Source organism: Octopus sinensis, linkage group LG4 (genome assembly GCF_006345805.1).
Source record: "Octopus sinensis linkage group LG4, ASM634580v1, whole genome shotgun sequence".
Lineage (NCBI taxonomy): Eukaryota > Metazoa > Mollusca > Cephalopoda > Octopoda > Octopodidae > Octopus > Octopus sinensis.
In genome coordinates this window covers 83,857,535-83,883,205 of record NC_043000.1, presented here as the reverse complement: position 1 = coordinate 83,883,205, position 25,671 = coordinate 83,857,535, and the positions used below count along the sequence as shown (strand labels likewise).

General features: G+C 35.5%; 1 protein-coding gene and 1 long non-coding RNA gene across 3 annotated transcripts in view; both read left to right on the top strand.

Moving 5' to 3' along the window:
- LOC115210521 (protein broad-minded) overlaps nt 1–25,671 on the top strand; it is a 247,424-nt gene that overhangs the window by 9,661 nt on the left and 212,092 nt on the right. The window contains exon 2 of one of the 2 annotated variants that reach the window (XM_036502208.1): nt 2,417–2,621. In XM_036502208.1, coding sequence (XP_036358101.1) covers nt 2,428–2,621 — 194 coding nt within the window. In that variant the 5' untranslated portion in view covers nt 2,417–2,427. Of the gene's footprint in view, nt 1–2,394; nt 2,622–25,671 lie in introns of both variants that reach the window. The other variant, XM_036502209.1, reaches the window with a different exon arrangement.
- Nucleotides 13,665–25,671, top strand: part of LOC118763028 — a 15,092-nt gene continuing 3,085 nt past the window's right edge. The window contains exons 1-2 of the long non-coding RNA XR_004998777.1: nt 13,665–13,675; nt 22,228–22,231. This is a non-coding gene — a long non-coding RNA (uncharacterized LOC118763028). The remainder of the gene's footprint in view (nt 13,676–22,227; nt 22,232–25,671) is intronic.

Below are 25,671 nucleotides of genomic sequence, written 5' to 3'. Positions count from 1 at the left end.
CAAACATGTAGAATATTTGGGCCAGATATGGCCAGTTTAAACACTAGAGTTAAAATTCAAGTGGTAAACATCTAAACATCCCAAGTTGAAATCTCAGTTGTCCCTTGGCCCTTTCACATATTCAGAGTGTTATGGTCCAGAATAATGTTACACTAACACTGAATTTATGCACTGGATCATTAGAATAGCAAAACAAAATAGTCAAACCAATAAGTAGATCCTTTCCAATACATATTAACTTTGCCAGCCCATGGATGCTGTTAACAGAATTCACTCTGATTACATTTGAGTTAGATCACCAATCTAAATAACTTATCTCAGAAACCTTGGGGAAAAGGTGGTGGGATGCTGCTCTCTAACTAAGCCATAGTAACAAAGAAATAAAATCAAAATGTTCCATTCACTACATTCACCTCTGCACTCATCTCTAATTGTCACTCTCCTCTCACACTCCAATGAATCTATCCACCTGCCTCCCAATCCTCTGTCCTTAATCTCTCTTTCACTCACTTTTTGGTAGCTTGAGACTACCAACTCTAACACCTCCTTATCACCTTCAGCTGTCTTTCCAGCTACTCCCACTATAATGCAAGGTAGCCATATATCTCCTCTGTTGCAAAACACATGTACCTGTCACTCTATCACACATTAGCCTCTCAACACTTGGCCTAAAGCCACTTTCCTGTTTGTTACAACCCCGCTTTCAGTCAAGGGGGATGTTTCTTTGTCTTGCAAGTTACATGGTAACCTCTCTGCACACTGAGAGATTGGCATTAGGAAGAGCATCAACTATGGAAGCCTTGCCAAAATAGACTCTCAAGATCAATGCATTCTTCTGGCTCATTGGATCCTATCAAATCATCCAACCCTTGCCAGCATGGAAGACAGTCATTGAACTGTCATCATCATCATCATCAATGACATTTAATGTCCATTTTCCATGCTGGCATGGGTTGGATGACTTGATAGGAACTGGCAAGGCCAGGGGCTGCACCAGGTTCCATAGTCTGTTTTGGCTTGGTTTCCATGGCTAGATGCCTTCCTAATGTCAACCACTCCACAGAGTGTACAGGGTGCTTTTTATGTGGCACCATCTAAAGAAATTATTCAATATATAAGAAATTGTTGTGACTATGATGTTAACTGTTTAAATTCATAAATAAACAAATTTCCTTTTCTTAATTAGCCTTTCTCATCTCCCACCTTTTCATCATCATCATCATCATTTAACGTCCGTTTTCCATGCTAGCATGGGTTGGATGGTTTTACCGGGATCTAGGAAGCCAGGAGGCTGCACCAGGCTCCAGTCTGATCTGGCAGTGTTTCTACAGCTGGATGCCCATTCATGAGTATTCATTCTGATGTGAGCACACACACACACATACAAATATTCACATACATATGCACATACATATTTTATTTCTTACATCAATGCATCACTTCCCTTGGTAAAATTTTCCCTTGTTTGCAAGTATGTATACTTTTATATATGTGTAGGTTTATGTACATAAGTGTAGATATTTGCTAAACTGCCCTTACTCTGTTGTAGCTCTTTAGCACCTTTTAGTGCACAATCGTTTTTAACCCTTTAGTGTTCATATTACTCTGTCAAATAAGTTTATTTATTCATTGTTTTGAATTAATAATCATGCATTATCTTGCAGCTTTGAGATTTTGAATGATGCAATTTTTTGTTCTTAGAATAAAGATGAAGTAAAGTTACCTTTGTGAGTCATAAAAACTCAAGGACCGGTTTCCCTGTTTCATGGCATATGTATTCCCCATCTGGACGGGATACTGGTCTGTCGCAGGATTGCTCATTTTTGCCAGCTGAGTGGACTGGAGCAACGTGGAATGAAATGTTTTACTCAAGAACACGTGTTGCCCAGTCCAGAAATTGAAACCACAACCTTACAATCATGAGTCCAATACCTTAACCACAAAGCCACACACCTCTACTTATTTCTTAGAATGGCATTGTGGGATAGGTGTAACAAGCCAGATCTGGCCAGTTTGAACATAAAACAGGTAGACTATTTGGGTCTGATATGGCCAGTTTAAATGCTAAACATTACTGCCCCTTTCTCCTACCCCTTCAGTGTTCCTACTAACACTCTTTCACTCTTTTATTATTTTCTCTTGCACAATCTCTAAACCTCTTTGATCAGTGCACATACATCCCATAATACACAAATTTGTAAATCTTATATAACTATACAACTTAAAGACTTTTGATTTATGTAACTTCTTACATTTTTTGTTATTATTAATTTCCTTTTTTTTTTTTACCAATTTTCCCTGTTCTTTTTTTCAATTTTTAAATAAAAACAACAATGCTAAAAAATTTTTTTTTTAAAAAGCAAGATTGGTATGTTTCGGTGTTATATTCTTCAGAAATGTTGTTAATTTTCAACTGAGTGTGAAGAGATGGCTGCACCAGCTGCAGATGATCGAACCGAATTTTCTACGATGGAAGAGAAACTTGACAGTTCAGGTGAACTGGTGAAGAGAATCAAACAATTATTCATTTGTTTGGAACCATACATCCATGATGCTAGATCTCTTCAACAAGTTGAAGAAACACTACGACACCTTGAGGAATATAACGATAACTTCCACAGGTTATGCACAACTTTCTCATTTATTTGATTTCTTTGGAGTTTTTTTTTTACTTTTAGTGTTTGTTGTTATTACTTTTAGATGATTTCCATTTCCATTTCTTGTTTTATCTAAACTACTTTTGATTTTTATTGCAGAAAAATATGAAGTTAAATTCCTCTGTAAATGATTATAATTGCATTTATTTAATTCTTTTTATCATTCTTTAAAATTCAAATTATTAATTAAATGTTAATGATTTTAGAAATAAGTATATGTTTAATTAAGTCAGTTTTTTTAATGGCTTTTTGGAAAAAAAAATACAACTTGCAAGTAGCTGTCAGTTGTTAACGTTGCCTGTTGAGTTTGACCTTCATCATAATTAATGTTTTGGATTAATAAAATGACAGTAACCTTTGCTGAAACTTCAAAACATACATGACATTTCCCTTAGAATTTTAATTTTTTTTTTATTTTGCTTTCTCATGTCGCTTTAGTACTTCTTTTATTTTTATAATGAGATGGTTACAATTCAGCGAAGAGAGAGAAAAACAAGAAGTGATTAGAGAGCAGATTATAATGTTAAGAGACCATCCAACTGCTAGACTGAATAAAAGATATAAATAATATGAAAACATTATTAAAAATGATTCTCTAAGTTACCAATTTCTATGGCCATAGAACCTGATCTTCAATTAGTTTTCCATTGATACTTTAATCTAAAAGAACAAGCTGATACCTCTCACTCTTTTCCATTCTCCCTCTTTCTGCCTTTCTTTCTCTCATTGAGAAGCAGATGGATTAGACACCATAGTTTTATTAGGTGCTAATTTATTCAGTGTTGATAACATATTTATTTTATAACCCACCACCAATCAATATCCAATTTAAATTCTTGTTTCAGAGTTTGTAGAAAAAACTTACAAACAGGAAATCCAGTGACTTGATAAAACTTTTAAGAAAAAGAAAATGGGGAAAAGTTTTATAGTTTTGGGATGTAGAAGAGTAAAAGACCAAGATATCAACTACAACGTTAATAGATATTTTCACTTTGTGTTTTCTGATAAATTAACACTGCTACAGATTGTACTAATCTTGTCATTTCTGTTGATACTGTTGATACGTTTCTGTGAAATACAGTAACATATCACATTTGTTATACATACCTCTTTTATCTTTACCTTCTACTTGTTTCAGTCATTTGACTGCAGCCATGCTGGGGCACTACCTTAAAGAGTTTTTAGTCAAAAAATTGACCTCAAGGCTAATTTTTGTTTCTAAAACCTGGTACTTATTCTATTGGTCTCTTTTTCTGAACCTCTAACTTATGGGAACATAAACACACCAACACCAGTTATCAAGCAGTGGTGGGGGACAAACGCAGAAACAAAGACAGACACATATAGGTATAGACATATATATATATGTATATATATATATATTGGGTGTCCCATAAATAATGTGGTTTTTTCAATTGTATGAACTAAAAGTTGGAAGCGGACGAGATAAACTACCTGCATCAACATGCTATAAAAGCAGGTAGTAATTTTGCCATGTCCTTATTCTTAATGTAAGTTTTGAAGAGTGCAGTTCAATTTTAACAGTTATTTTTTCAAAGCTATAATGGCAGTGACAAAGGAACATATTCAGCATATTTTGCTTTATGAGTTCAATAAAGGCAACAATGCAACAGAGAGTGCAAGGAATATTAATGCATAATATCCCTAAATATTAATAAATATTAATGCAGTATATGGGGATCAGACAATAAATGTAAGCCAGTGTCAACAGTGATTCCAGAAATTCTGAGCCGGAAACTACTGCCTTGAAGACGAGCCTTGACCTGGAAGATCTGTAAAGCTTGATGAAGATGTCCTGTAAACTCTGGTGGAACAAAATCCCATTGCAACTGTTGAAGAACTAGCAGAGAAGCTTGGATTTGGTCATTCAACCATTCATCAACACCTGTGTGCCATTGTAAAAGTCAGCAGATTGGGTCAGTGGGTTCCTCACATACTTTCTGAGTCTAATCGTGCGCAGAGATTGAATGCGTGCTCTTCTTTGCTGTCATGTCTCATGTGACTGGTGATGAGAAATGTGTTCTCTATAAAAATGTCAAGCACTGAAGACAGTGGGTAGGGAAAGTCTTTACCCACATAAGGTGTTGTTATCTGTTTGGTGGGATATGAAAGGTTTAGTCTACTTTGAACTTTTAAATCCAAACCAGAGGTAACAGATGAGATCTACTGAGAGCAGCTTAAGTCAGAACTAGAAGCAAAATGACCGTCTTTGGTTTCAAGATGAAAGGTGTTCTTCCATCAGGATAATGCTCGGCCATATGCAGTGAGGATGACATTCCAAAGGCTGGAGCAGTTTGAATGGGAAACAATGCCCCACCCACCATATTCACCGGACATTGCCCCATCTGATTATCTTTTATTCCACAGTCTTCAAAATCATTTCAATGAAAAAAATATGAATTCTGTAGATGAGGTCAGAAGAGTACTGGAGGAGTATTTTTCATCACAGACAAGTGAATTTTGGAAGAGGCATCCTTGCAAGTCTACTAGATAGATGGAAGAGTATTGTAGAAAATGAAGGAGAGTATATTTTAGATTAAAACAGAATTTTGTTTATCTTAATTTTGAAAAATAAAAGAAGTATAAAAACCACATTACTTATGGGGTGACCCAATATATATATACTAGCAGTATCGCCCGGCGTTGCTCGGGTTTGTAAGGGAAATAACTATATAAGCATTTTTAGAGAGTTATAGCAAAAAAATGTATTAAAAATGGAATAAATTGTGGGAGTAGTTAGGAATCTAAATTGTAGGAGACAGACACTCACACAACTTCACTTTTATATATAAAGATTTGTGCAACAACTAAAACATTCGGTTGTGCAAATTGTTTGCACAGGAAACCTGCCCTGTGTGGCGGTTTTTGCCGTTTTTGTGGATCTGTTTCAGCTTTTTTAGCGATTTCTGTTTTGGTGACTTCAAGCCATGAAGTCGTTGTTCTAAAAGAACGCTGGTCTCCTTGACAAAGCTTTACAACGTTGATTTCCCTACCCTGCCTTCCCCACAGCTTCACGAGGGAGGGAAGAAGGGGAGGAGCTACACAGGTGCAGGTGCGAGCATGAACGCCAACGCCACCACCGACACACGAAAAAATTGGAAGAACCCAGACGACAGCTTCAGCCACCACCACTACCACCACCACCACGACCAACACCATCACCACTACCACCATCACCACCACCACCACTACACCCATGACCATCACCACCACCATCATCACCACCACCACCATCACCACCACCACCATCATCACCACCCTCACCACCACGACCACCACCACCACCAACAACAACAACAACACCACCACCACCACAAACACGACGACCACCACGACCACCATCACCACTACCAGCACCACCACCACCACCGCTGCCACTACCACCGCCTCCACCACCACCATACTATGCCTCTGCTCTCTCCTTTTGGCTACTAAATCCATTACCATATTTCACAAGTACCATCGCCATACAATATTGCCTTCAAAAGTTTGTGTTTGGATAATATTTTTTAAGTAAAAGTTGTGCAACAACTAAAGCATTCGGTTGTGAAAATTCTTTGCACGGGAAACCTTCCCTGTGTGGCGTGTTTCCCGATTTTGTAGAATTTGCTTTCGGGCTTTCTTAGCCATTTCTGTTTTGGTGTCTTCAAGCCATGAAGTCGTTGTTCTAAAAGAACGCTGGTCTCCTTGACAACGCTTTACGATGTTGATTTCCTTACACTCCCTTCCCCACAGCTTCACGAGGGAGGGAAGAAGGGGGAGAAGCAACACAGGTGCAGGTGTGAGCATGGACGCCAACTCCGCTGCCATCGACACACGAAAAAATTGGAAGAACCCCAAAAAATATGCTTTAAAATGGAAAAAAATTATGGTAAATTATTTTTAAAATCGTAGACTCATCGTAGACGCGCGCTAATACCCAGAAGGGCTCGATATGAATCACGACTATAAGATACCCGGTTTTGGTTAAACTGCATCGCAAAATGTGGGAGTAGTTAGGAATCTAAATCGTAGGAGACAGACACTCACACAACTTCACTTTTATATATATATATATATATATACACACACACAATGGGCTTTTTCAGTTTCCATCTACCAAATCCACTCACTAGGTTTTGGTTGACCTGAGCTTATAGTAGGAGACACTTGCTGAAGATACCATACTGTGGGACTGAACCTGGAACCATGTGGCTGGGAAGCAAGCTTCTTACCACACAGCTACACTTGCATACTATATGTACAGAGAGAGAGAGACAAACTGTTTCTTATTTCTTTTATATGGATGTTTTATTTTTTATTTAATTTCTGGTTGTGGGTGGGTGTCTTTTTGTTTCAAGAGAATAATAAAGACGTGCAGTACCCCTTTACAAAACAGTACAAGCATTTTTCTTTATCCTGTTATTGTTTGATAACCAGAGTGTAGCCGTATGTGCTGGTGTGCAGGATTAAACTTCTATTATCTTTTACAAGTCTCTCCCTTGTTTATATACCTTTTGTTAGTGATTACCTCATTTGTTACAGAATGTATGGAGATATAGGATATATTTGCAACGGTAACCTCATTCTTACAAATGAATCGTCCATTGTATTCCACAACACCCTTTGTAACTAAATTAGCTTTTATGTATATTTTTATGTCTTTTCTTTGATATGTATTTCATATCTACCTGATTGATCTGTAAATTTAGTAATGCTACACTGACCAAACTAATAATGCCATCTGATTCAATAGAAACTTCTATTTTTGTCTCTATTCAAATGAAGCATGTTAATACCAATGATTCCACTGTTCATACAAAGCTTTCATTGTCTTCTTAGTGTTCTTATAGTGTCTATATCTCATTGTACTGCTGCTCTCCAGTGAGCTGTAGCTGATCATGTTGCTTGTGTTTCTGTTCTATTTTCTCAACTGGTCTTATAAAAAAAAAACAAAAAAAAAAACAGAAAGAAAGACACCCCTTATCCTCTGATTATTCCAAGAGATATTAGACTAACCGAAAAACACTTGGTTTCATTTAACCTTATAAATAAACCATGCCCTGAAATGAAATTTGTTCTTAGATCTTACATTATGTTTGCTTGCTTTGGTAAATGCTAGTATTTACCTAGCAATCAAAGATAACACACATAAGTAGCATCAAAAAATCTAAATATAAACTGTTTGCTGTATTCTTCCATTATTGTAGGATTATAAAAACAATACCAACAAAAACAAAGGTCATTATTTTCAACTTTCTTAAACACAGTTTCTTTTGGCTATTGTATTTATTTATTTACCTTGAGTGTTTTTCTAAAAAGATTCATTTAAAGATAGCATTCATCCTCATCGTTTTAAATAGCAGCCAGATATCCTTCACACACTACTACTGTATCTTGATGAGAAGGGATGGTCACTGCTGGAATGCTGTTGATGATAGGTCTGCTGGATCAAGGTTGGTCAAGTGCTAAATACACAACAGCAAAAATAAGCTCAAATCAAATAATTTCTGGTATATTAATTGTAATTGCTGCTGCAGATTTTATTATCAACCACATAAAAAATCTTAGCTGTTAGCTCCTAGTTTCTACGCTGTTTTCTTTGTTTATTTTTTCTACCAGCGATATCTTGTACTGTCATCTCATAACACATCTTCACTCATGATTGATGATTAATAAAATTTACATGTATTGGAATTATAGGCATTACATTGCTACCAAGATATATTCAAAGTACAAGACTCATCATAATCATCATCATCATCACTTTACACCCATTCTCCATGCTGGCATGGCTTGGATAATATTTTTCAATGTAGGCATGGCAACGGATTTGGCCACATCATCGTCATCATAATCTTCATGTAGCATCTGCTTTCCATGCTGGCATGGGTTAGGCAGTTTGATTGAAATTGGTAAGCTGGAGGGCTACACCAGGTTCCAAAATGATTTGGCATGGTTTCTACAGCTGAAGACCCTTCCTAATGCCAACCACTCCAAGAATGTAATATGTGCCTCTAGCACAAGTGCCATTTACATGACTACATGGGTTCTATTTTTCTTTTACTTGTCTGATATCCATAAAATAATATGACTAGATGCCCTTCCTAACACCAACTATTTTTGTATAGTGTACTGGGAGCTGTTTACATGGCACCATCACTAGTTATGTTGCTTTGTAACTCACAAGATTAAAGAGCTTTTACTGCATAAAGAGGAAATAAGAGAGAGAAAAATGAATTTTGGTGAGGGGTTGAGAGAAGTTGAATGGGAGGAATAGATTTATTATTGTGATAGGGTATTACTGGAGAGAGTAACAGAGGAGTTTATGTTGGGGGAATAATGGAAGGCAAAAAGTAATGTCAAGAATAATTGAGAAAAAGAGAGAGACTGACAGACTGTTAAGGGTGATGGAGTGGATTGAGTAGTGAGGAATCCAGTGCTGTCCTTTATTATAAGGGTGAATGTAGATGAGGAGGTTGTGTGTATTATAAAAATATTTGTCTGATGAAGTCATAGAGCTGCACCAAGAAAGTTTTCCTCCATCCAAGTGCAGACCTGTACAAGATTCTTTATGGAAGACCAGCATATACCTCTTTGGCATGCCACCATTGTAATCCAAGGGAAGGGCTAGGACCAATACAATTTGACATCAGTGTCATCACAGTTCACTACAGCACAAAGATTCAGTACAGATATATCAAAGCATCCCATCCTAACAGTTTCACCAAATCTGTAACCCTCAGTCAGTATTTAATAAATCATCCACCTACCCATCCATTCAATGAAATAATCTTACACAACATGAGATAGAAATCATTACAAATCAATGTATCATCCACCCCAACACCATTTACTGCAAAGATTACCTGATTTCAGTAAATGTGTTGTAGATATTAAATGTCTGACTGTAAACAGATGGCTACCTTAATGTTGCATCTCTTTAAGTCAGGTGTTTCTTTGTCTGTTAATGTTCCTTGGCTAATGTATTACAATTCACAGCATAATATCATTTAAAATAAATATTTTATCTAAAACGCACTTAATATTACATTCCTACAGTTTTAAAATAATTCTTTATGCTTTTGATGTTTCTCTATTTTAATACTCTTCATACAAATTTCCTTTCTTTAAATATTTAATAATTACAATTATTTCATCTTCTACTTCCTGTATTTACAATTGTCATAAGTTCATATATGTGTGTGTTTTTGTCTTGTTAGTGTGTGTTTGAGAAAGAGTTTAAAAAGATACATATTTGTGTTGGTATGTATATAGTATATATGCTTTATGTATACACATAGAGAGAAAACACATGGATAAATAATATCTTATATTTAGGTGGGGTTCATAACAATCAGTATATATACTCACATATACACATTTATGTGTGGGTGTGTGTGCGTATAAGGTTTTGAGAGAGAGAAAGAGTGTTGTTACATCCTTTCAGTTTATATAATGTGTTATATGCTATTGCAGTACATCACACTCTGTATTTGCTTTCATACTTAATCATTGGTTGTAGAGTTAAAATATGTAAATTTCATTTGTAGATGACGTTGTTTTCATTATAAATTCATTCTTTAATGAAACCAGACAATTTTTCTTTTATTTTTTCATCTTCAAAACATGGAACTCAGTTTGGTTTGTATAAATACATTTTGATAACACTGTGGCATACACATACATGAGCTCATGCAAATATCACAAACCAAATGATGATCCTCTCTTTAGTCATTGCTAGAAATAACAGCAAATTCTCTCTCAAATTACACCCTGACAGCTAATGAAAGAAAAGGAAGGACATAATGGATAAAGTAGCCTGAGATACATATCTGAAAAGATGGGATGATCATAGTTAGAATGCCTTTCATAGTCAGCCCTCATCAAGTAGCCCTACTAAGTTCCAAACAAGATGTAAACTTCTAGGACACTATTAATAGCTAACTGGTTTGGATGTTATTTGACTAGTATTTAGAGGCCAAAGATAAATATTTCTTCAACTTTACTTTGCATGTAGATAATCTCAGTCAGAAACATACATATCAAACTATTTATGTTAGATAAATGATACACATGCAACACAGAGAGTTATTGAAATATCCATGAAATTAGCCCTTGTATGATAAAATATGGGACTGTGAGCCAAAATGATGTGATCAGCTTTTTTAGTAGATTTAGGTATGGCTGTGTGTTTAAGAAGCTTGCTTCCAAACCACATGGTTCTGGATTCAGTCTCACTGCAAGTATCTTCTACTATAGCCTTGGGCTGACCTAGGCCTTATGAGTAAATTTGGTTGACAGAAACTGAAAGAAGCCTGTTGTATGTATGTGTCTTTGTGTCTGTGTTTGTTCTCCATCACTACTTGATAACTGGTGTTGATTTATTCAAGTCCCTGTAACTTAGCAGTTCACCAAAAGGAGACTGATAGAATAAGTACCTGGCTTTTAAAAAAAAGAAGTACTGGGGTCAATTCCTTCAACTAAAAAGTTCTTCAATGCTCTGCCCCAACATGGCCACAATCTAATGATTGAAACAGATAAAAGACAAAAGATATCAGTGTTAGGCCAGGTATGGATGCATGTGCCATTGGAGCACATTGCTGCCTCTACCATCTGCTCAGGTCATCATGGGCAATCTCCAAGCAGTGTCCTAGTCAGTTCTCATCTCCACAAGATACTTCCTCATCAACCATGACCATGAGACTTGGTCAACCAGCACGAGCAATCAACAAGTGGTCACTCCACCAGATCATCAGAGAAGAGAACACAGTATGCAGGATCTGACTCTGAAAATCAAGCAACACAACCAATACCAGTTCACTTAAATTTTAAACCGATTCAGTTTGAAATACTAAGAAATAAGAGCAATTTGTACTACTACGAAATAGGAGCAGTTTATACTACAAAGAAAATTGATCCCAAAAGGTTTACTGAATGGTAAAATTAGCAGTAAAAGACCTACAGGGAAAATGTAATTCAGTATTCATATTAGTGACTCAGCACAATTTTCCATTAAATGCCAAAAGCAATTTTCCCTTCAGTACAATGTCCATTAATCTACAACACAATGACCATTAATAAACCTTAATGACGTTCATTTTATTTTACAAAGTTCTTATTTTGATCAGAACCAGCAATTGTGGATGTTCACTTTTATGTTGTACTTACAAGAACAGAGGATTATCTGAATTTAATTGATAAATATTTGGTGCTGCAACACTGAGAATGTTGCATGTACAAGTCTTAATGTTTATATTTATACATCATATTTTAGTTCAATCAAATCATAAACAGAGAAATTAAAATTTTAAAACCTTCCTCTTCTCTTAAGTTTCTTCAAGTTAGTAAGACTATGATGATGATGATGTAGGATTTTAACACTTTAGCATTCAGATTTCTTAGTCAAATGTAATGCTTGTTTATTTACATTGTTTCCAATTAATCATGCATTATCTTGTAGCTTCAAGATTTCAATAGTGTATTTGTATATTTTTGGAATGGCATTATAGGGTAGGTGTAACATATTTCTGTTTATATATATATATATATATATATATATATATAAGTAGATAAATTAATTATCTTATTACGGATAATTCGAAAGATAACCGATACCTGGGTAGCAAACTCACAACATTCTTTCCTATACTTATTATATATATTTATATATCTGTAATATAATATGTGACAATTATTTGGTTGCCATAATAAAACTTCGAGTTTCAGATGTCAGAGCAGAAATCTGCTCTGGCATCTCATCAGTTAGTCTTAACTGACGAGATGCCGGAGCAGACTTCCACCCCGGCATCTGAAACTTGGAGTTTTATTATGGCAGCTGAATAATTATCACATATTATATTACAGATAAATTCCTCTATTTACATAATAGTGAGGTCTCATTCATTCTTTTTTTTTTTTTTGTTATACTATTACTATTGATATATATATAAGCTGAGAATACACTAGGATTGGCTTAGACTTTTATTTGAAGACTTAACCAGTTTCACAGATTTCTTTGATTTTCAAAAGTTGAGCTAGAAAGACATAGACCATGCTGGAACTATCTTGCATCTGATTGAAGTTCAAAAATTCTCTTGTTTTTATAGAGAGAATATGGCTCAAACTAGTATCTGTTTTGGATACAATTTGATTGAGCAAGGAACTTTTTTAAGTTTCCTGCTATGTCCATTCTTTAATGTCTATATTTCTACCCATATGGAATAAAATAACTCTGTTTTATATATGTATATATAAGCTTCAAAACAAATCAAACTCAACAGACACTAGATAAAGGACCTAGTGTTGAAATTCTAGATAAAGTACTGAGACATGAATACTCAAAGCTACAACTCTGTGTAATATGTTGCTACCTCAGTTTTCCTACAAATGACACAAAATCTACAGAAGTTTGAACTAAATATCTGTAACATTGATCTCACTACAAAGACAATAGGCACTGACCATCACCCACTTCACTAATTAACTAAAAACAAACAAAAAAATGATTTGAAAGGAAGCTGTCATTAAACAACTGATGATAATCAGGAATATTTGATATATCAGTTGAGCTACAATGAATAGAATCATTGCTAGATGAATTATAAATCTCACATAATATACATTATTGTCTTTTGCTCTTTTGGGAATTATAAAATTAATGTTATTATAACTCATATAAGATTATTTATCTAATTAACAAAACAGCAATTATTTGATACTATTTGCCACAGACAACAAAGTTTTCATCAGGAAAATGAGAGCTAATGTTCAAGAAGTAGACAATAGGGCTTGTTGTAGATATTTTCTTTGACCATTTGTCTCAATTGTATTTTGATATGGTTGAAATAGTATTTCAAATATGCATTGATATAGTGTTGGAATTAGAGAAGATTATGATTGCAAAATTTTTTATTCCTTTTGTTACCAACCCATCTGAGATCACTTCTGGTTCTGTGATACAAATTTCTTGTTTTAAAATGATCTTAATTAAATTCTTCTACAAGTGTGGCTATGTGGTAAGAAGTGATCGGGTAAGCAGCAATCGGCGGGCGTTGCTTGTTGCTCTCATTTATCATCATTTTCATTTGTCATTTCGTAACATTATGTCTATGTCCAGCCTGCAGCTTCCCTTCTATGTAATGCCCTTGTGGGAAATTATATGAATAAAAGAAGCTTCCTCTCAACCACATGGTTCTGGGTTCAATGAGACACCTTGGCCAAGTGTCTTCTACCATGGCCTCAGGCCAACCAAAGCCTTGTGAGTGGATTTTGTAGATGGAAACTGAAAGAAGCCCATCATATATATATGTGTGTGTCTTTGTGGATGTCTGTCCCCCCCACCACCACCACTTGACAACTGGTGATGGTGTTTTTACATCCCTATAACATAGTAATTCAGCAAAAGAGGCCGATAGAATAGGTACCAGGCTTAAAAAAAAAAGTACTGGGGTCATTTCATTCGACTAAAAATTCTTCAAGGTGGTGCCCCAGCATGGCAGCAGTCATACACCTACTTAACAGTGATAAAGTTATCTTTATAAATTCTTCATCATTTTCAAAATTAATTGAAACAAAAGGTAGTTCATGCCAACAGAAATATGGTAAGAAAAGAGTTAAATGAGATTTGATCTCATCTCTAAATGACATCAGGTTCACTAAAGTCTTCAAGCTGTTGGTTCAGCTGTCCTAATTGTAAATATATACCATCTCAATATATATAGCTCATTGTTGTATGCAGTATCTTTTATGCCTTACTTTTTATCTTGTGTCAGTCATTAGACTGTGGTCATACTGGGGCACTTCCCTGGAGAATTTTTAGTTTAATGAATTAACCCTGGTACTTATTCTGTCAGTCTATTTTACTGAACTGCTAAATTACATGGATTTAAACACACCAGCATCAGTTGTCAAGTAGCAACAGAAGATAAACACTGACACAAAGACACACACATACATGTAGATATACATATAGATGATGGGCTTCTTTCAGTTTCCATCTATCAAATCCACTCACAAGGCTTTGGTCAGCCTGAGGCTATATTCTTGCCACACAGCCATGCCTAGTAGTAGGATAATATTAAATAAGTGACTCTAGCCTTCTAGAGCTAACTTCACGGTTTTCTTGTGTTTAGGATAATGATTGAAGTACTGACATCATGACCTTCTTTCAGCCAGTTTTATTAGTGCCCTACCAAAATTGACTCAATATTTATGAATCTAGAAAGGATATCTTTCAGGTCAGTAGATATTACATGTCAATATTACCCCAGTTTCATAAGGTGGTGAGCTGGCAGAATCATTAGCACCTGGGTTGAATGCTTAGCAGCATTTTACCCATCCCTACATTCTGAGGTCAACTTTGCCATTCATCCCTTTCAGGGTCAATAAAATGAGTCCAGTTGAACATTGGGGTTGATGTAATCTGCTTAACTCCTCCAAAATTACTGACCTTGTTCCAAAATTTGAAGCCAATATTATCCCAGTTTGACATCTTTTGTTCAGTACTACCAAGAACAGAACTAACCAAAGATAACTTAACAGGTTTGTTACCTTTAGCAAGAAATACTAAACACAGCTAAGTACTGTTCCTTTGCTTGATGGTAATTGAATATGACTTGGTAAAGTGAATAGGTATACATTATTTGGAGGTTGTCTTCTCCTACAGACTCTTCCTTACAATTACTCAAGTCCTACATCAGGTGGAAAATGAAGGATACAGATGTGGTGGAACAAGCTTTTTATCCCAAATGAAGCAAAGAATCCATTATCATCAGTTGAGGTGTTACTCTTGTTTTACTTTTATTTCTAAACTAGCAGTATCCCCCGGCATTCCTCGAGTTTGTTTTGACCCTTTAGAATTGGAATTTTTGAAAAGTAAAAATTTTGCATTATGTAGCTTGTTATTCTCTTTAAGTGAACATTTTCCTGGTTAAAATACACCAAAAGATGGTGACACAGCAGTCAAAAAATCGTAAATAATAGGGATTTTCATAGGCAAAAAGCACCTTTTGATGTAAATAATTTTTGGTGTTAACATGGTCCGATTTGAGTTTTTTCTTCTACGGAAGGAAGAGCAAGCCTTCTATCATTCTCTCAATTTTGGTCAACTTGCGCCGCAGGGTCTCGGAGGAGATAGTGTTAGTTGAAGGCTACCAAACCTGCCATACACAGACAACTTCAACTTTATATATAGAGAGATATATAAACATTATATAAACATCCAGTAGAAGAAGCCAAGCCAAATCAGATTGGAACCTGGTTATACCAGCATGGAGAACAGACAATAAAGGATGATGATGATGGTATTGTAGATTTCAGGTAGACATAGTGGAATGAATGGAATAAGTGTCAATTGTTGAGTTCACAATTTAGTTTTAATTACTAGTTATAATTGCTGGTTCATTTGTATTACTGATTCCCTGGAGCATAAAAAACTAAATCATGATCATCACACAATCTTGTTTCTTTTATTTTAATGATAGGTGGCTTTGTTCCACTATGAGAAATCAATATTATCAGAACAGTTTATTTTTTTTACTTCATTTTATTATGCAACAACATGTATTTTATTTAAGTTTATTATAAATATTATTTTTCTCTCTGTTTATGCCTTCATGCCAAATAAAGAAATCAATATTTAATACTTGTGGTTAAATGTTATTGATGTTCTTGTGTATAGGTATGATAAGTGAAACAAACGAAGTAATGGTTTTTGTTCAAATTCTTGTCTTTCTTCTATAATACTAAGTCCCACACCTCTCATGTTTTAAATTAATGACTGTTAATAACTGAAATGAAAGTTTTATAGACAAATCTAACTGATCAAATATTGTGGTTGCTCACTGGTGTGGCATCATTTGGCAAGTAAAAGTGCCAAATTATTTCCCCGGAAGTGAATGGTTTTGAAAATTGAGTGTTTTTCTGTTTTTTAAGAGCAATACTTTTTATAGCTGTATGTCCTATCTAATACCAACCACCCAACTGTGAAATGGCAATGCTATTTCTTTCCTGTTTAACTGATTGAGGTCTATAGAAAGTGATGTTCATGTTTAAGTTCCACCATCACCATTCAACCATAATAAATTTATTATTATTTTTATTATTACTATTATTATTATTATTATTATTATTACTATTACTATTGTTGTTGTTGTTGTTGTTATTGATATTGTTTAATAGAGAGTGGATGAGGTAGTGCAAATGGCAAACTGCCAAGTATAATGACTAGACACTTCATGATTTACAGTTTAGTGCCTTAGCTATTCCTAGGATCAATAAACAAAGTAAAATACAGCAGTCCAATAATATATTCATCATTATAAAGACATCCTCAAGAAAATTTTGTTTTTCAATTAAATATTTTTTTTTACCAAAGTTTCATTTCCATCAGATTCTCATATTCTGACTGAACTATTTATATATTACATACATAATGTCTGTATATTTATGTGTGTATGTTTGTGTATCTGTCTGCATGCATGTTGCTGAGACCCCCTTTGGTTATGATTGACCATGGGATTGCACCTAGAAAGTTACCCTCCCAGGCAGAAGTCCGGGCAAGGTTGTTTATGGAAGACCAGCAGTCGCCCATGCATTCTGGCCTCCCCTCTCCACACCACTTGTGTCATCCAAGGGAAAGGCAAAGGCCGATACAGCTTGGCACCTGTGATGTCGCAACTCATTCTACAGACGAGTGAACTAGAGCAACATGAAATAAAGTGTCTTGCTCAAGAACACAACACACAGCCCGGTCCAGGATTCGAACTCACAACCTTGTGATTGTAAGCTCGATACTCTAACCACTGAGCCATGCACCTTCATGTATGAATGTATGTACATAGTTATTGGGCCAGGCCTCTTCCAAAATTCACTTATCCATGACGAAAATACTCCTCTAGTGCTGTTCTGACCTCATCTACTGAATTCATATTTTTTCTGTCCAAATGATTTTGAAGACTGTGGAATAAATGATAATCAGATGGGGCAATGTCCAGTGAATATGGTGGGTGGGGCATCATTTCTTATTCAAACCACTCCAGCCTTTGGAATGTCATCTTCACTGTATGTGACCAAGCATTATCCTGATGGAAGACTACTTTTCCTCTTGAAACCAAAGATGGTCGTTTTTCTTCTAGTGCTGACTTAAGCTGCTCAAACTGCTGGCTGTAGATCACTTTTGCTATCATTTGGTTTGGATTTAAAGGTTTAAAGTGGACTAGACTTTTCATATCCTACCAAACAGATAATACCTTACATGGGTGAAGACCTTCTTTAGCTTGGGGTGCTGGTGTTTCTCCTTTTCCTACCCACTGTCTTCAGCGTCTTACATTTTTATAGAGAACCCATTTCTCGTTACCAGTCAGTCCAAAAACGGGTTCCTTCATGAGATATGACTGTAAAGAAGAGCACACATTCACTTTCTGTGTGTGATTATACTCAGAAAGTTTGTGAGGACCCCATTGACCCAATTTGCTGACATTTCTGATGGCATGCAGGTGTTGATGAATGGTTGAATGACCAAATCCAAGCTTCTCTGCTAGTTCTTCAACAGTTGCAATGGGATTTTGTTCCACCAGAGTTTACAGGACATCTTCATCAAGCTTTACAGATCTTCCAGGTCAAGGCTCGTCTTCTAGGCAGTAGTTTCCGGCTCAGAATTTCTGGAACCACCGTTGACACTGGCTTATGCTTAATCTCCGATCCCCATATACTGCATTAATATTTAGGGATATTATGCATTAATATTCCTTGCACTCTCTGTTGCATTGTTGCCTTTATATGCCGAATATGCCGAATATGCTGCTTTGTCACTCCCATTATAGCTTTGAAAAAATAACTGTTAAAATTGAACTGCACTCTTCAAAACTTACACTAAGAATGAGTACAAGGTAAAATTACTACCTGCTTTTATAGCAAGTTAATGCAAGTAGTATATCCCATTTGCTTCCAACTTTTAGTTCATACAATTGAAAAAAACACATTATTTATGGATTGACCCAATACTTCACATTCTTTTCACTGGTTTCAGTTATTTGACTGTACCCATTCTGGGGTACTGCCTTCAAGGTCTTCATTTCAACTACAGTACTTAGTTTAATACTCAGAGGTTAAGTTCCTATCATATATATTCCTATTCACAAAGGCATTACCTAACTTCTAAATAAAGACTTAAAACTCTACTAATATTAAACATTGAAATATGTTTGCTGTATATAGAAGAATAAACTTGATGAAAATTTAATTAGATCAATATTTACTGAAAGAATATATCTAAGGTTGTTGAAATGTTTACTTTTGTGATGTTTGCATAATTCATTATATCGGTTGTTTTCTATTAAAATAGCCAAAGTTTTATCTAAAAACTGGCAAACCTCAGCCATATCTTTCATCGTCATCATCATCATTTAACATCCAATTCTTTGTTTAACAATTTAGTGGAAAGAGGTGTCATAACATTCTGGATATTAATCTTCAAAAGAGAGGGAGAGAGATACATAGTGGGATTCAGAAAGAGAGATATCATCATCATCATCGTTTAACATCCGTTTTCCATGCTAGCATGGGTTGGATGATTTGACTGAGGACTGGCGAACCAAATGGCTGCACCAAGCTCCAGTCTGATCTGGCAGAGTTTCTACAGCTGGATGCCCTTCCTAATGCCAACCACTCCAAGAGTGTAGTGGGTGCTTTTACGTGCCACTGGCATGAGGGCCAGTCAAGCGGTACTGGCAACAGTCACGCTCAAGTGGTGTTTTTTATGTGCCACCTGCACAGGAGCCAGTCTAGCGGCACTGGCAACGACCTCGCTCAAATATTTGTTAAAATTAGTGGCAATTTGACTTTATCACTTTCTTCATCTTCTTCAGCTCAATGAGATCTTCATTTGATATTTCTTTTACTTCGTATTACATAGAACCTCACTACATCCTTATTTATTTCATTAAATCCAACTTGGTATTTCAGCCCAACAATTACCTAATGAAATTTTGTGTTGGTTCCTCAAAACCCAGGAAGTCTGCAATGAAGATATACTGTAGATATACTAAAGTGTTTGATTCACTAAATAGATGGGATGATCATGGCTGTAAGACTTTAATCATTAGTCTGCTTAATCAGACTTAACACAAGGCTAAAGAGCATTACCAATGCAATAGTTCTCTTGGAGAATTTTCATCAAATCAAGAACATAGTCTTTGATTTTACTTCATCTGCTTCAGTGAATATATGCATCTTAAAGTAGGAGGTCATTGTGTGTTTGTGATATCTTGGTATCAGTTTAATGCACCCATTGGTGGAGTTACAATGACATACTTTCTCTATATTGAATAGAACAAGGCCACATCTTAAAATTGTATTTCCTTGTCCTCTGAATTTGAATAAAGTAGGGCCACATCCCATGTGCTACACCAGAGATCCCCAACCTCTGGGCACTGCACAGAAATTTACTTGACTATTGCACTCTGCAGGGGTGTTTCTGCATTATATATGTGACACTACATTGGTTACAACAATGAGAATTCTAGGTGATCCAATCAAAGCAACAGCCTCTACAGACATGCGTACCTTTGAAATAGTTCTTAGGAAGATTTGGCGTGACACTGGATGTGACAAATGCTAGTCATTTTGAATTACAGGTGCAACTCATTTTCACCAGTTGAGTGGACTATCTTGCTCAAGGAAACAACACACTGCTGGGAATTGAACTTACGACCTTATGATCATGAACTGAATACTCCTAACCACAAAGTCACACACCTTAATGTATATATATTATATATGTAGGAATTTATTGTGTTTTGTTATGTGTGTGATCCCCTGGTCAATGGAAAAATTGTCTTGCATGAAACTAGTCCATGACCAGAAAGGGTTGGGGACTGCTGTACTACATTAACCCTTTTGTTACTAACCCGGCTGAAACTGGCTCTGGGTCTGAGTGCAAATTTCTTGTTTTCATAAGTTTTGAATTAAAATCTTCCACCAAACCTTAGCCACAATTTATTTTCCTAACACTAGCTCAATGATAACTAAATTATTTTACTAAATTCTTTGTTATATTTAAAGTAATTGAAATAAATAAATACAGCAATGAAAGGGTTAATCACATTTTACTTTGAACTAAGTTCGCTTTTGGATCATTAGATGAAAACCTATTCTAAGATTCAGACTTTCGCATGCACCTTACAACACACACATGCACACACACATGCACTACACACACCTGACTACTACAGTCAATATTCCAACAGTAATTTGTTTTGCTCTCTCTCTGTCTACTTCTAGCTGCAAAACAGATTCAGCAGTTTGTTACATCCCTGTCAAATATTCTCTAGCTGTATGTACAAACATCTAAACATTATACAAATATTGAAAATTTTTGAAACTGTCCCACTACTGTATGAGGTGGATACAAAATACTCTGGGTGTGTGTGTGTTATGTTGTGTCGTGTCATTCATATTCAAATGATAAATATATATATATATATATATATGTATATATATATATGTGTGTATATATATATATATATATGTGTGTATATTATATGCATACACGTTCATATAAACACACACACAAGCAAACATGTACACACACACACATATAAGCATACACAGATTCACCCAACCAAACTTACCCCCACCCACACACACACACACACACACATTTATTAAATCAATTTTTTTCGATTGTAAATGATTATATTTTCGTTACAGCCACTAATGTAATAATTAAATTTATTTTTGCTAATTTCTTTGATACTTTTGCAATATATTGATCATTCATTCACTTCAGTGTATTAAGCTGGAATGCATTGCAAGTTATGTTCATTTTTTTTACACACACACACACCCCACCACCACACCACCAACATCATCCCCATCATTTTATTATTTTTTTTGTATTTATTTTGTATATTTTTTTTTGTTATTTTCACCCTTATTACATGTTCTTTTTCTTTTTTTTGTTATAATTCATCTTCTATTGTTACTGATGTGTATCAGTCCAGTGTTTCTTTTCATCTCATTATTAGTTATTATAGTTGTTGGTGACATTGCCATTATCATCATTGTTATTATCATCATAATTATAATCATCATTAATTGAATTTAAAAAAAGAAAAAAAAAACCGAAATCATTCCAGTAATTATTTTATAATCATTGTCATGAGAAACAGTAAAACTAAAATTTGAAACAAAAAAGAGAATTTCTTTGCAGGAAATAAAAATATATGAGAGAGAGAGAGAGAGGAAGAGAGAAATGTAAAGGGAACGAAGGTTAAAAGTGTAAAACACAGCCTTGTAGCCTATTGAAGTGTCTTCACTGCTAGCTATTGTTTCCATAGCAATTCAACTCTTCACTATCTCTATCAGTACACACTGTTCATTGAAAGCTGTGCAGGTCAACCACACATTTTGTTAAATAAAGCTGTGCTTGTTTCATTTGTCCTTCTGCATGTTTTTTTTTTTTCATTCTGATGTTGTTGTTATTGTCCTTGTCATCCCTTTCTTTCGTTTTCTTTTGTTATTTTGTGTCACATATGTAATTCTCCTTTTACCCCACATCAGTGTTCAGTATTGTATAGAAACTTGTCAAGTGTTTGGTCATGTTCCATCATGCCAGGGCTGAACTGATCAATGAAGACACAAACTTTAAGCAAAGAAAACAAAAGAATGTTGTCCCAGCAGGTTGCCGTCCTTGGCAAGCAATTCATTTCATTAAGCTTCTTTTGTCCTTGTTTCCATGATGCATTCGGTTTATCTAATTTCCTCTCTTAATATTGAAAAGCACCTTTTTCGTTTTCTTTTAGTTCTTGTTTTTCTGTGGTATAGCATCTGCAGCATTTTCCCCTTTTCTTCTTTCCCCTGATAAACTTAAACTAACACACACACACACACACACACACACATTCAAGCATACACTTTTCTACTTTGGTGTTCATTTCAAAACAATGACACTTTAAGATAATTTTGTTACACAAGAAAGAGGTAATTGTCTGCTGTTGTTGTTGTTAAACCATAAACTAATCTGGAAGATTGAGATAAATGGCTGCTGTTCCATGTGAACTCTTACAGGTTTAAAAGGGACACTGGTGGGATGCTGTTTTAGTGAATAAGGATTGGGGAGGGGAGAATATGAACTATAGGACCTTGGGCAAGGAGATAGGATGGGAAAAAGTGGATCAAAAATGAGTTTAGTAGTAGTAGAAAAGAAAGAAAGAGCAATAATGATGATGATGATGATAAGAAAAAGATCAAAAACAGCAACAATAATCGTTTCTACTATAGGCACAAGGCCTGAAATTCTGGGAAAGGGGGATAGTACACAAGTGGAAAGGATGCAAAGCAAAGTCGACCTTAGCAGAATTTGAACTCAAAGTATAAAGACAGTGTCTCAGAGGATTTTGTCCAGTGTGCCAACAATTCTGCCAGCTCGCCACCTTAACTTCAATAATATTGGGTTGTCCGGAAAGTTCATGCCGATTTATAGTAGCTTTCCTTTCAACTTATTTTAGAACATGGTTGAGTCCATAAAATAGGATTTGACTACACTTCCATTTAGAACACAGTTTAAGCTATTTTTGTAGAAAAAGGTTTATGTTCCTATAACCTGTGTTAATTCTGCAACCCTTTAAAGTGGAAGATAAGAAAATTCATTTTTGGCATTTGATGCTTTGGGAACCAGACAAAAATTGCTGCAGCTAGCCTGGGATATGTTACCCCACCCTCCATATTCACCAGATGTTACTCCTTCAGATTTCCACTTATTCAGGTCTCTGCAGAATAGTCTTAATGGTAAAAATTTCAATTCCTTGGATGACATAAAAAGATACCTTGATGAATTCTTTGCCATGAAACCCCCTCAATTCTGGGAAGAGGGTATTTTCAAGTTAAAGGAAAGATGGAGATGCATTGTGCAACAAAATGGTTTATATTTGGTTGATTAAAAATGTAATGGCAAGTATTTATTGACCTTTTTCTTTCCTTTAAAAATTGGCACAAACTTTTTGGTACTAGGCCAGAAATTTCAGGATAGGGGTTAAGTTGATTATACCAATCTCAGTACTCAACTGGTGCTTATTTCATTGACCCCCAAAAGGACAACAGGCAAACACAACTTTGGCAGCATCTGAACTCAGAACATAAAGACAGACAAAATGTCATAAAGCATTTGTTCCATGTGCCAGCTCATCACCTTAACAACAATAATAACACTGCGTAACATGATTTTTGTCCTTGGGTAGCAACTGTTAATTCCTCTTCACTAACCCCTAGAAAGTAAACCCCAAAGAATCCCTTTTAACACATGGCTATGACACTTCTCAACTACTTCTGCTCATAATCAGAGATGCACATATTGTCAGCCACTAATGTACATACTTAAGTGGTTAACGTTGAGCAACTGACAAGCAGATCTGTGGTAATGTGCAGAATATTTCTTATAATGATATTTCTTCTTTAGCAAGTAGGCACTGAATCTGTCTGAAATCTAATGATAAATAGATCAGTTTCAAAACATTGATGTTCAGGTCACAAGAGCAGAGTTTGAAGGAAACAGTAGTCATTTCCTTTGATTTCTAGATAGAAGCAAATAGGAAATAGCACTTGCTGACCAGAGATAAGAAAAAAATAAAAGTTTTGTTACACAGTGTAACAGTAATAATAATAATCCTTTCTTCTGAAGGCACAAGGCCTGAAAGTTTGAGGGAAGGGCTAGTTGATTATATTGACCCCCAGTACACAACTGGTATTTATTTCATCAACTCCAAAACCATGAAAGGCAAAGTCGACCTCAGTGGTATTGGAACTTAGAAGATAAAGACAAACAAAATGCTACTAAGCATTTTGCCCAGTGTGCAGCTTGCTGCCTTAAATAATTATAATAATTAAAAGTAATAATCATAGACAAACATGAGTTCATGGCTGTTTCCTGCACCAGCCCATCCAAAGTACCTTGGATTGCAGGACAGTCTGCTGTGCTTACCTTGGACCATAGGGCGACCTGCTGTGCTTGAGGCGACCTATTGAGTCAAGTACGTCAACATCAAAATAAAAATCAAATGGAAATTGTAGTTGTGATACCTGTGCCGGTGGCACATAAAAAGCACCATCCAAACATGGCCGATGCCAGCGCCGCCTTGATTGGCTTCCGTGCCAGTGGCACGTAAAAAGCACCAACTGATCATGGCCACTGCCAGCCTCCCCTGGCACATAAAAAGCACCCACTACACTCATGGAGTGGTTGGCATTAGGAAGGGCAGTGGATCAGCTGTAGAAACACTGCCAGATCAGACTGGAGCCTGGGGCAGCCACCTGGCTTCCCAGACCCTGGTCAAACCATCCAACCTATGCTAGCATAGAAAATGGACGTTAAACGATGATGATGAATATGAAGCGCACAATGTAATTGCAATAGATATTTTATTGGTTTGAATATTTCAAAAGGTTGCCTGTCTTTGTCAAGTTCAAAATTAAAAGTGATACCTAAAAATTGAAAATTATAGAAATTCAAATTCAAAAAATTTAAGGAGGGCAACCTGTATTCCCATGTTGATGGACTGACATCATCAGCCTTCAATTTTCAAGTTTATAACTGGTAAAAAGAAAAAGAAAGAAAAAACTTGACAAAGACAAGCAAGCTGTCAAAATATCGTTCAAGCCAATAAAATATCTATTGAAATCACATCACATTCTTCATATTGTCTGTTTACCTTTGTGAGGAGTTACATCAATTCTTTTAAAATATGAAAATCAATAATATGATAATAATCATAATGATAATAATAATAATAATTGAAAAGAACAGAAACCAAATCATTCTACTTATCAAAAATATAAATGAACCTAAGCGTGGTGGTAGACATGTGCTGAAATTAAGGCAAATTAAGGAGATTCATGAAATGAACAAAAATTTATATCCTGACCTTAATAAGAAAGATAAAGAAGTTTGGTCCTAAATGATGATTGATTTCAAATGTATTTCCTTATCAAGATGGCCTCATCCACAATTATATTAATT